The following is a 13239-nucleotide window of genomic DNA, read 5'->3' as shown; positions in this document are numbered from 1 at the left end:
TCTTCACACACACACACACACACACACACACACACACACACACACACACACACACACACACACACACACACACACACACACACACACACACACACACACACACACACACACACACACACACACACACACACACACACACACACACACACACACACACCATAACGAAGAGGTTAAAACCGCACTGACCTGCGGTGGACAGCAGGAGGAAGATGACCGTCAGGACATTGAAGGACTGCCGGCTGGTGACAGTCATCTTCGTGTCCTCATATAGGACAGAGGACAGGAGGGGAGATTCTCTGCTTTAGCTGTACCAGGACATCATCTGCTCTCTGACCCAAACAATCACATTGCTGCTTCTGTCCAGTGAGCCACCTGGACGCAACAAGAGAACCAATGAATCACTTAATTTCATTAAATGTATGTACATATAAAGCCTGTTGTGGAAGAATTATATCACCAGCTGTCAAAAAAGGGCTACAGAAACTAAGAGTATAGAATCTTTGGATCAAATAACATAAATCTAACCACAGGTTATTTTCTCTGATTGGACAATTGCGCCTTGCAGCATTCACCAAGGACCAAAACGATTTGAAAAAGTGTTTCTCACCCTTCAAATAGTTGTGATCAATAGGAGTGTTTGTGTTGGGAAATGTGGGACTCTCTCACCTGGTGATAAATCATACAAAGTGAAAAGAGGACCCTGTCTGGCTACAGAGGTTGTTCTCGATGAGTCTGCTTGTAGTGATGCATCACAGCAGTTCATGGAGGAAATCTCTGGTTTAAATACCGAGTGTCACCCGCGAGGCCTGTGTCGTGGCTGCCATTAGCATCGCACCACTCTATCAAACCTGTCCAACATCCGTACACTGTGGCTTAGTGAGATAAATGGCTCAGGAGGCACACCTTTTTTCCTTCTTTTTTCCTTTCTTTTTTTTCTTAGTGAGGATTGAGGACTGTTTCCGCTCTGGGACAAGTTTTTGCCTCTTGTTTATGCTTAAGTTAAGGATGAAGTGCAATTGGTCACTGTGTGTTCCTGTGGATTTGATGTTAATCTGAGATTGTGAAATTTAAAACCACAGACTTAGTCATCAAACACTCTGAATAACCATGAAGGGTTTTAGTTTAGTGCGACAATCTCCTCTTGCTCGTCTGAGATACAGATACAGAAACACTAATCAGCAGTGTAGCTACATCTGTCAGAGCTAGGAGGAATCCTACATCTCCCAGGGGGAAGAGGAGAAAGCCTGGTGAAGCTGGTTCCTGCTTCATAACATTGACGATGCAGAAAATGTGGATGTCTGTCTGCTGAGGCAATTGGTCTCTATCACTCTGTGTGATTTCTGTCAATCTACTCATACCTGGTCCTGTTTGGTGCAGTATATCTAGCCCTGGCCTGTATGTCCCTGAGAAGAAAGGGGCAATGGGTACTGTTGGAACACAACCAAAGCCAGTAATAGCAGAGTTTTTTAATAGCTCTCTAGACTGAGCTTGTCAGGGCAGCCGTTCCTTTCTTTTCCTCTGCCCGAGAGAGAGAGAGAGAGAGAGAGAGAGAGAGAGAGAGAGAGAGAGAGAGAGAGAGAGAGAGAGGATGAAGGTATCGGGTTCTGTCAGACAACATGTGACTCGTGGCCAGGGATTCCCATCCTCTGAAAGATCCTCCATCCTCCTCCCCAGGCTGTCTTTCACAGGGTTTTACATGAATTCTGCCTTTTGAATCTTAAAAAAAAAAAGTGGAATCTCCCCTTTGTGTCATCGGCTGTCCTATTTAAGTCTACATGGTGTAAACAGACATTTATTCTGATAAACAAAGAATCTGATGTGGAGACAGAAGGTTTACATAATGAGCTTAATGTAAGTGAAGCAGAACCCCTATTCCCAACACACACACAGAATATAATCTCCGGAGTTGAACACATGTACTGCACATGTAAACAGACATGTTACACAAATGAATGGGCAGCAGGCTGTTTGCAGCATATTAATTAAAGACTGTCCTAAAATGTAACGCAAAATGACAGAATATTCTAGCCATTCTTTCTAAAAAAAAAAAAAAAAAACTGAACAAATATTATGCAATGTAAGCATAATTTGGTAAGGAGCAGCACAAATTAAGGAGCAGGCTGTCACGCCCTGGTCAAAATTTATTATGTTTATCTTCATTTATTTGGTCAGGCCAGGGTGTGACATGGTTTATTGTGGTGTGTTTTTGTCATGGGGTTTTGTGGGGTGTCTAGCGAAGTCTATGGCTGCCTGAGGCGGTTCTCAATCAGAGTCAGGTGATTATCGTTGTCTCTGATTGGGAACCATATTTAGGCAGCCATATTCTTTGAGTGTTTCGTGGGTGATTGTTCCTGTCTCTGTGTTTATATTCACCAGATAGGCTGTATAGTTTTTTCACGGTCCGTTTGTTGTTTTATTACATTTCAGTTATTTCATGTCTAGTCTATTTTCTTTAATAAACATGAGTAACCACCGCACTGCATTTTGGTGCGCTCCTCCTTCAACAGAAGAACGTCATTACAGAATCACCCACCACAACAGGACCAAGCGGCGTGGTGACAAGCAGCGGCAGCAGGAGCAGCGAAAGGAGGAATGGACATGGGAAGACGTTTTGGAAGGCAAGGGTTGTTAAACTTGGGAGGAGATACTGGCTGGAAGAGATCGCCTCCCATGGGAACAGGTGGAGGCACTTAGGAGAGCAGAGGCAGCCGGAGAGAGGAGCCGGCGATACGAGGGAACACGGTTGGCTAGGAAGCCCGAGAGTCAGCCCCAAAAATTTCTTGGGGGGGGGGTTCTCAGGGAGAGTGTGGCATCAGGAGTCAGACCTGAGCCAACTCTCCCTGTTTATCGTGAGGAGCCAAGGAGGAGACCAGAACCAGAGCCGGTGTTGGAGGAGAGCGAAGCAGAGACTGTGAAGGAGTTAATGGGGAAATTGGAGGAGCGATAAATGAGGGAGTTGCTGTGTTGGTGCTATTTGCATGGAATTCGCCCGACGGAACGTGTCAGGGATTTGATGGCACCTGGGTCAGCGCTCCATACTCATCCTGAGGTGCGTGTTAGTCGGCTGGTGAAGGTGGTGCCAGCCTCACGCACCAGGCCTCCTGTGCACATCCCTAGCCTTGCACGTCCTGTGCCAACACTGCTCTCAAGATCTCCAGTACGCCTTCACGGTCCAGCCCATCCTGTGCCACCTCCACACACCAGCCCTCCGGTGGCAGCTCCCCGCACCAGGCTTCCTGTGCGTGTCCTCGGCCCAGTACCACCAGTGCCAGCACCACGCATCAGGCCTACAATGCGCCTCGCCTCTCCAACGCTACCGGAGCCTTTCTCCTCTCCTGCGCTGCCGGAGTCTCCCGCCTGTTCAGCGCTGCCCGAGCCTTCCACCTCTCCTGCGCTGCCGGAGTCTCTCGCCTGTTTAGCGCAGCCAGAGCCTTCCTCCTCTACAGCGCTGCTGGAGTCTCCCGCCTGTTTAGCGCAGCCCGAGCTGTCAGTCTGCATGGAGCAGCCAGAGATGTCAGTCTGCATGGAGCAGCCAGAGATGTCAGTCTGCATGGAGCAGCCAGAGCTGCCAGTCTTCATGGAACAGCCAGAGCTGTCAGTCTGAAAAAAAAAAAAAAAAAAAGAAGGATGGAGGTCTATGTCCCTGCCTATGATATGGAGGAGGGCTGAGCAGGATCATGATTAAGAACCGTTAACCACTACCCCTGTTGTGTGCCACCTTGGAGCTGATGCCCTGTCCCGCCAACACGATGTCTCTAACGAGGAGAGGGGACTCCGAGCCAATCATCCCCAGCTCCCGCATTGTGGCTCCTGTGTTATGACAAGCCCAGACCCAAGAACCCGATGCTGGCGGGGCCCCACTAACAGACTTTATGATCCGCGATTATTCTCAAGTGTTACAATGGAGACACGACTCTAAATAATCTGGGCATCCAGGGGTTAATCAGACACTGGAGTTCCTGAGGCGGAGATTCTGGTGGCCCAACATCATTGAGGATGTGAGATACTTTGTTGCGGCCTGTTCCACCTGTGCCCATAGCAAGTCATGACAGCTCCAACCTCTGTCCATCCCCAGCTGGCCCTGGTCCCACCTGTCCGTAGACTTTATCACAGGGTTACCTCCATCCCAAGGTCTTACCACTATCCTGGTGGTCGTTGTTCGATTCTCCAAGGCAGCCCATTTCATTGCCTTTCCCAAGTTGCCCTCAGTGAAGGAGACTGCTGATCTCATGATTACCCATGTCTTTTGACTACACAGACTTCCGCGGGACATTATCTTGGATTGTGGGCACCAGTTCATCGCACGGTGTTCGAACGCCTCCTGCTCAATGTGGGGGGAGGCGGTGAGTCTCTCCTCCGGGTTCCATCTACAGCCAAATGGACAAACGGAGCGGGCCAACCAGGAGCTGGAGAAGTTCCTCCACTGTTTCATCTCCACATAGGCCAGCAACTGGAGAAAGTTCCTTGCCTGGATGGAGTTTGCTCACATCCCACTGCCGGTCGCCGTTCGAGTGTCAGTTCGGGTCCTCCCGTCCCCTGTTACCTGAACAAGAGGCCGAAGCGGGGGTGCCATCAGCCGAGGCGTTCATCCTCCTTGCTCCTCTCATCTGCACGACACCAACACCAGGCAACCCGGCACCGAAGACCTTTCGGCTCTTCCGACTGGGTCAACAAGTGTGCCTGTCCACCTGTGATCTTCCCTTAAAGGTGGACTCGTGGAAGCTCGCTCCACGCTACATAGGCCCATTCAAGATCCTCAGTCGCATCAGCCCGGTCACCTATCGTCTCCAGCTTCCCAGGTATATGAGGGTTTGTCCATCCTTCCATGCCTCTCATCTCAAGCTGGTAAGGACCAGTTCCTTCTCTCCCCCCACACCTGCCCCTCGGCCCCCTCGACTTGTCGATGGTCGTCTGACCTACACTGTCTAGTGTCTGTTGGAGGCAGTACCTGGTGGCCTGAGAGGGCTACAGTGCTGAGGAGTGGGCGTGAGTGCCTGACCGGGACATCCTGGATCCAGGACTCGTTTGGGACTTCAACCAACTATGTGGTGGTTGCCCTGGCTCCGCGGCTGGATCAGCTCCTAGAAGGGAGGATACTGCAGGATACTGCGGCAGTGACCATCCTAGAGACATTAACAACACCCAGGTGTGTTCTATTTACTCATTATGATTTCCCTGTTAAAAAGGTGTTATTCAGTTGTCCTTTGCTGAGGCTTGATTTATGTGCCGGGTGCGTTTGTCTTCTGAGTGAGGTTTTCCCAGTGTTAACCAGTGTTTTTCCCAGTGTTACCCAGTGTTTTCCCCAGTGTTACCCAGTGGTTTTCCCAGTGTTACCCAGTGGTTTTCCCAGTGTTACCCAGTGTTTTTCCCAGTGTTACCCAGTGTTTTTCCCAGTGTTACCCAGCGTTTTTCCCAGTGTTACCCAGCGTTTTTCCCAGTGTTACCCAGTGTTTTTCCCAGTGTTACCCAGTGTTTTTCCCAATGTTACCCAGTGTTTTTCCCAATGTTAACCAGTGTTTTTCCCAGTGTTGCCCAGTGTTTTTCCCAGTGTTACCCAGTGTTTCCCCCAGTGTTACCCAGTGTTTTTCCCAGTGTTGCCCAGTGTTTTTCCCAGTGTTACCCAGTGTTTTTCCCAGTGTTACCCAGTGTTTTTCCCAGTGTTATCCAGTGTTTTTCCCAGTGTTATCCAGTGTTTTTCCCAGTGTTATCCAGTGTTTTTCCCAGTCTTACCCAGTGTTTTTCCCAGTGTTACCCAGTGTTTTCCCCAGTGTTACCCAGTGTTTCCCCCAGTGTTATCCAGTGTTTTTCCCAGTGTTACCCAGTGTTTTCCCCCAGTGTTACCCAGTGTTTTCCCCCAGTGTTATCCAGTGTTTTCCGCCAGTGTTATCCAGTGTTTTTCCCAGTGTTACCCAGTGTTTTTCCCAGTGTTACCCAGTGTTACCCAGTGTTTTTCCCAGTGTTACCCAGTGTTTTTCCCAGTGTTACCCAGTGTTTTTCCCAGTGTTACCCAGTGTTTCCCCCAGTGTTATCCAGTGTTTTTCCCCCAGTGTTATCCAGTGTTTTTCCCAGTGTTATCCAGTGTTTTTCCCCAGTGTTATCCAGTGTTTTTTCCCAGTGTTACCCAGTGTTTTTCCCAGTGTTACCCAGTGTTTTTCCCAGTGTTACCCAGTGTTTTTCCCAGTGTTACCCAGTGTTTCCCCCAGTGTTATCCAGTGTTTTTCCCAGTGTTACCCAGTGTTTTTCCCAGTGTTACCCAGTGTTTTTCCCAGTGTTACCCAGTGTTTTTCCCAGTGTTACCCAGTGTTTCCCCCAGTGTTATCCAGTGTTTTTCCCCCAGTGTTATCCAGTGTTTTTCCCCCAGTGTTATCCAGTGTTTTTCCCCAGTGTTATCCAGTGTTTTCCCCAGTGTTATCCAGTGTTTTCCCCAGTGTTATCCAGTGTTTTTCCCAGTGTTATCCAGTGTTTTCCCCAGTGTTATCCAGTGTTTTCCCCAGTGTTATCCAGTGTTTTTCCCAGTGTTACCCAGTGTTTCTCCCAGTGTTACCCAGTGTTTTTCCCAGTGTTACCCAGTTTTTTCCCAGTGTTACTATGATCCTTACCATTTCTCAGTGAAGTATTATGTTTATCCTTAACCGCTGATTCCTTGTCTGATCTCTTCCCAGCACCTGGGTCTAACCTCACCATGTCCCACATGCACTATGAAGTCTGCATTACTACCAGACAGGAGATCCAGATCTGTCAGTTGGTTGATAAGAAACTACTGAAGGTTTCAGTCTGTTTGCAAATTCCGACGAGATAGAAAGACACACTCTTATTGCATTCTTACGCTCTCTTGTTTTTAATAAAACATTTGCTTCTAGCCAGTGACACATTTTGCTTTCTAAAAATGCTGTTTTGTTTGCTCTTGAGTTTGTTCATTTAATGCGTTTGCATCTTTTGCGGGGCTAGACAGAATATTCACTTCTGGATATAGATTTCTATTTGATTTATTGTTGAATGGCTGTTCAGCTGTTAAATCCAAGGAAATGACTTCAACCCCTTTGACCCATTTCCCGTATTGTCAGCCTAGGAAGTGCAGCATGTAGGGCATCACTGACTTCTCACCTGTATTTGTCTCGTTGAAATGCCTGCATGGAGCGCTAGCCTTGATGTCTCCTCATTTCCTATAGCCACACAAATAGCCTTTTGGTGGCAAGCCCTCTGTCTATCCATCCTAATGTACAATACTACTGTGCCAATCTGTCCCCCGAGACACAAGAGGAGTGAGTTTGTGGGGAAATAAGATTAGCTGTCACAGAAGATTGAGCATTCCGGTCAGCTCTCGTCTCCAGGCATCAGGTCCTGGTCTCACTGATGGTCTGATTGATGCTCTTTATGAATTCATATCCGAATGAATTGGATTTTATTCCAGTTTTATGACTTTAGAGTTTCACCTAGAGGCTGTGCTGTGGTCCGTTATGAGCCAACATTTGATAGCTGTAGTAACGCTGGGATCTAATGTCTGTAATTGACACACAAGCCTCGACAGCAGATCATGATCAAATAGCTTAACGGGGACCGTCCGGTGCTGTGCTTTCATGTCTGTGTGTGTGTGTGTGTGTGTGTGTGTGTGTGTGTGTGTGTGTGTGTGTGTGCATATATTTGTGTGTATAAATGTATAAGACTCTTGCCTTTGTAGAGGTGCCATTATTTGGCATGAGTGCATTTTGTTTTCCAGTCTAAATTACCATGCTTGAAATATCCAAAGCACAACCCCCCCCCCCCCAAATTCGAGGTGCCTTGTGTACATCATACCTGCTGTTCCTGTAGTGACGGCTCTGAAGGGGATGTAGTTCAGTCCTTTTTCTAAAAAGATTAATATCCTCAAAATAAACACAAGGCAGTAGGATGCAAATGCAAGTGGACTTGCGGCTTGAGGTTGCCTGGGAAACCTTTTCTCACAAAAGAGACGGGGGGGGGGGGGGGGGTGGTTATTGCTCTATCTAGTGAGTAATTAGCATCTGTGGTAGTGAACAGGAAATTCCCCCCCCCAAAAAAACAACACGGCAGGGTTACCATGCCAGGGAGCGTGTTGTGTTTGTGGTGAGTGTGGCCCATGCTACTTTACTGGGATGCTGTATTGTGTGCCTGCCTGCATGGGAGGATTGTTTTTGGCTTGTAACAGTCTGTTAATTAAAGCTAGAATCCTTAGTTGCTACATACATTTGTTGGACTTATACATGAATTATATATACACTAATTGACTCTTGAAGAATATAACTTACAAATGCCTCATGAGCTTAGTTTAACTGTCCCACCACATCAGAACCCCAAATATATGTAAACATTATTTGTAAACAAAGTGAACTATAATTTTGATATAAATGTTACGGCTTTCGTTGTGGGAAGGAGGAGCGGACCAAAATGCAGCGTAGTTGTGATTCATTTTATTTAATAAGGAAACTATACACGATTAAACTAACAAAATAACAAACGTACGAAAACAGCCCTATCTGGTGCAAAACACAGAGACAGGAACAATCACCCACAAACACACAGTGAAACCCAGGCTACCTAAATATGGTTCCCAATCAGAGACAATGACTAACACCTGCCTCTGATTGAGAACCATATCAGGCCAGACATAGAAATAGACAAACAAGACATCCAACATAGAATGCCCACTCAGATCACACCCTGACCAACCAAAACATAGAAACATACAAAGTAAACTATGGCCAGGGTGTGACAATAATGGATACCTTACATTTCTCCAGGCCCATCCCTCAGCTATCACTAAAACACAGGCAGGGTGTCCAATCTATTATTGTTTCAATTAAGGATTACAGTTTTAAGTTGACAAAATCAGAGGAATCAGCACTGTAATCAAACTCAATTCAGCTGGAGGCCTGTTGAGATGTGTCTGTGGGGAGAAAACGCTGCCCCTCCCCCATCCCACACACTGCTCATTCTTCTCTCGTCAGAATCCTCAAAGGCAGATATGTAAAGTGGGTTTCTTTTTGTTTGGAAAGGCTAGAAGTGGGGTAATTGTGGTGATATTCTTTCCAAAGGCTTCAAAACAACTATTTCGAGCCTGAACGAGCCTGAACACATATGGGATTAAATAATATTAATATTAATTAATATTTTCTATGTCTTAGAATATCTCAATATCTCAAAATCAATCTGTGGCAACTTGTCACGGTTTTCATATGGTGAAGGAGAGTCGGACCAAACTGCAGCGTGTCTATTGTGATCCATGTTTAATAAAACAAACGTAACACGAATCAATACAAAACACTACAAAACAAATAAACAAATGAAAACCGAAACAGCCTAAACTGGTGTCAACTAACACAGCACAAGGACATCAAGACACTAAGGACAATCACCCACGGCAACCTCAAAGAATATGGCTGCCTAAATATGGTTCCCAATCAGAGACAACGATTAAGCACCTGCCTCTGATTGAGAACCACTCCAGACAGCCATAGACTTTGCTAGATAACCCCACTAGCTACAATCCCAAATACATACACACCAAAACCCCAAGACAAAACACACCACAATACAAAAACTCCATGCCACACCCTGGCCTGACCCAATACATGAAGAAAAACACAAAATACTTAGACCAGGGCGTGACAGAACCCCCCCCTAAGGTGCGGACTCCCGAACGCACCTCAAAACAATAGGGAGGGTCCGGGTGGGCGTCTGTCCATGGTGGCGGCTCCGGCGCGGGACGTGGAACCCACTCAGTCAATGTCTTAGTCCCCTCTCCTCGCGTCCCTGGATAGACCACCCTCGCCGCCGACCATGGCCCAGTAGTCCTCACCCAGAACCCCACTGGACTGAGGAGCAGATCGGGACTGAAGGACAGCTCGGGACTGAGGCAGCTCGGGACTGAGAGAAAGCTCAGGCAGGTTGATGGATCTACCAGATCCTGGCTTGCTGGCGGATCTGGAAGAGTCTGGTTGACTGGCAGATCTGGAAGGGTCTGGTTGACTGGCAGATCTGGAAGGGTCTGGTTGACTGGCAGATCTGGAAGGGTCTGGTTGACTGGCAGATCTGGAAGGGTCTGGTTGACTGGCAGATCTGGAAGAGTCTGGCTGAATGGCAGATCTGGAAGAGTCTGGTTGACTGGCAGATCTGGAAGGGTCTGGTTGACTGGCAGATCTGGAAGGGTCTGGTTGACTGGCAGATCTGGAAGGGTCTGGTTGACTGGCAGATCTGGAAGAGTCTGGCTGAATGGCAGATCTGGAAGAGTCTGGCTGACTGGCAGATCTGGAAGAGTCTGGCTGACTGGCAGATCTGGAAGAGTCTGGCTGACTGGCAGATCTGGAAGAGTCTGGCTGACTGGCGGCGCTGGGCAGACTGGCGGCGCTGGGCAGACTGGCAACTCCTTGCAGACTGGCAGCTCCATGCAGACTGGCAGCTCCATGCAGACTGGCAGCTCCCCGCAGACTGGCAGCTCCCCGCAGACTGGCAGCTCCCCGCAGACTGGCAGCTCCCCGCAGACTGGCAGCTCTAGCTGCTCCATGCAGACTGGCAGCTCCTTGCAGACTGGCAGCTCTAGTTGATCCATGCAGACTGGCAGCTCCGGCTGCTCCATGCAGACTGGCAGCTCCTTGCAGACTGGCAGCTCCATGCAGACTGGCAGCTCTAGCTGCTCCATGCAGACTGGCAGCTTTAGCTGCTCCATGCAGACTGGCAGCTCTGGCTGCTCCAAACAGGCAGGAGGCTCCGGCAGCGCTGGAGAGGAGAAAGGCTCCGACAGGACAGGAGAGGCGAGGCGCACTGTAGGCCTGATGCGTGGTGCTGGCACTGGTGGTATTGGGCCGAGGACACGCACAGGAAGCCTGGTGCGGGGAGCTGCTACCGGAGGGCTGGGGTGTGGAGGTGGTACTGGATAGACCGGACCGTGCAGGCGCACTGGAGCTCTTGAGCACCGAGCCTGCCCAACCTTTCCTGGTTGAATACTCTCGGTTGCCCTGCCAGTGCTGCGAGGTGGAATAGCCCGCACTGGGCTATGTAGGCGAACCGGAGACACCGAGCGCAAGGCTGGTGCCATGTAAGCCGGCCCAAGGAGACACACTGGGGACCAGATGCGTAGAGCCGGCTTCATGGCATTTGGCTCGACGCTCAATCTAGCCCGGCCGATACGCGGAGCTGAAATATACCACACCGGGCTATGCACCCGGACTGGGGACGTGCGCACCACTGCATAACACGGTGCCTGCCCGGTCTCTCTAGCCCCCCGGTAAGCACAGGGAGTTTGCGCAGGTCTCCTACCTGGCGTAGCCATACTCCCTGATAGCCCCCCCTCAAGAAATTTTTGGGGCTGATTCCCGGGCTTCCATCCACGTCTCCGTGCTGCCTCCTCATACCAGCGCCTCTCCGCTTTAGCCGCCTCTAGTTCCTCCTTGGGGCGGCGATATTCACCAGGCTGAGCCCTGGGTCCTTTTCCGTCCAGTTCTTCCTCCCATGTGCAGAAATCCTTAATACGCAGCTCCTCTTTGGGCTGCTCCTGTTTCCTCTTCTCCTGCTGCACCTTTGGGCGGCTACACTCCCCTGGTTTAGCCCAGGGTCCTCTCCCGTCAAGGATTTCCTCCCATGTCCAGAAATCTTAATACGCAGCTCCTCTTTGGGCTGCTCCTGCCTGTTGACACGCTGCTTGGTCCGTTTATGGTGGGTGATTCTGTCACGGTTTTCTAATGGTGAAGGAGAGTCGGACCAAACTGCAGCGTGTCTATTGTGATCCATGTTTAATAAAATAAACGTAACACGAATCAATACAAAACACTACAAAACAAATAAACGAAAATAAAAACCGAAACAGCCTAAACTGGTGTCAACTAACACAGCACAAGGACACTAAGGACAATCACCCACGGCAAACTCAAAGAATATGGCTGCCTAAATATGGTTCCCAATCAGAGACAACGATAAGCACCTGCCTCTGATTGAGAACCACTCCAGACAGCCATAGACATTGCTAGATAACCTCACTAGCTACAATCCCAAATACATACACACCAAAACCCCAAGACAAAACACACCACAATACAAAAACTCCATGCCACACCCTGGCCTGACCCAATACATGAAGAAAAACACAAAATACTTAGACCAGGGCGTGACACAACTGTAGCAATATGCATTTAGCACTAACATATTTGAGGTTTCCTCATTTATTTGACTAGACCAATATTGTGAAGCTTGACTTCTCATTGAATATGGATTGATATTGGCAAGTTGAAAGTGATTGAAATAGGATACAGACATAACTTGATTAAGACATATCCACATGCATGAACCAGGGATATATTAGCAACATGCAAAAGCCACCCAGCGGTTTTAAGCAGAGCTGATCTGAATACTCTCTGGGACAAATTAGAATTAAACTGACGATGATGTCCTTTTGGTGCCAAGCTCACTCAGTAATACAAATATACAATCAGCCGAGAGATTTTCAAATGAACCTGCCACTGGAGTTTAACAAGTTGAATTCGTTATACAATCAAGGTCCTCAAAATAAATTGGGGATTGGAATTTATTAGAACCCCTATCATATTCCAAGTTTTTCTCTGTTCGTCTCTACTATCTTCAAAGCCCATGCTTCCCAGAGGATATAAAATACTATATACTATGGTCCAATTCTCTGAGAGAGAGAGAGCGAGAGAGAGAGAGAGAGAGAGAGAGAGAGAGAGAGAGAGAGAGAGAGAGAGAAAGAGAGAGAGAGCGAGAGAGAGAGAGAGAGAGAGAGAGAGAGAGAGCGAGAGAGAGAGAGAGAGAGAGAGAGAGAAAGAGAGAGAGAGAGCGAGAGAGAGAGAGAGAGAGATCAGCCTAATTGAAGGAGGCTAAGTGGAGTACGATGAACACAAAGGAAGCAGCTGCCTGTATTGCCACCAGTCAGATTGTCAACACTCATGTCTGGCTGCCTGTATTTTTTTTGTATTGTTGTGGGTAACTTTAAAGATGCAGTCCGGCACTTACAAATTTGTAACATATTGTAAAAATTGGAATTTGTAACATATCTTACCCAAAAACTATACATTATATGAAATGGATGACATAGTACACCATTTTCGTGGGACCCGTTTGGCTCGTGAGCGCTACTTTCAAAACTACTGGCTGAAATTATACAACATCTTAGAAGCATCGCTTATAATGGAAACACATAGGAAGTTTTAAGTATGAATATCTTGTTAGAATTATGTCTCGTTAGAATGAAAGATTTCACTGAGCACCAAAATGTGT

At 48.0% G+C, this 13239-nt stretch overlaps 1 protein-coding gene across 2 annotated transcripts in view; it reads right to left on the bottom strand.

Annotated features, from left to right (window-relative positions):
- The window catches only part of LOC135556548 (protein shisa-like-1a), a 48936-nt gene that overhangs the window by 17671 nt on the left and 18026 nt on the right, over positions 1-13239 (bottom strand). For both annotated transcript variants that reach the window (XM_064989842.1, XM_064989843.1), the window contains exon 2: positions 187-372. In XM_064989842.1, coding sequence (XP_064845914.1) covers positions 187-253 — 67 coding nt within the window. In that variant the 5' untranslated portion in view covers positions 254-372. The remainder of the gene's footprint in view (positions 1-186; positions 373-13239) is intronic.

This window comes from Oncorhynchus masou, chromosome 15, assembly GCF_036934945.1.
Source record: "Oncorhynchus masou masou isolate Uvic2021 chromosome 15, UVic_Omas_1.1, whole genome shotgun sequence".
NCBI lineage: Eukaryota > Metazoa > Chordata > Actinopteri > Salmoniformes > Salmonidae > Oncorhynchus > Oncorhynchus masou.
This window is presented reverse-complemented; position numbering and strand designations above follow the sequence as displayed.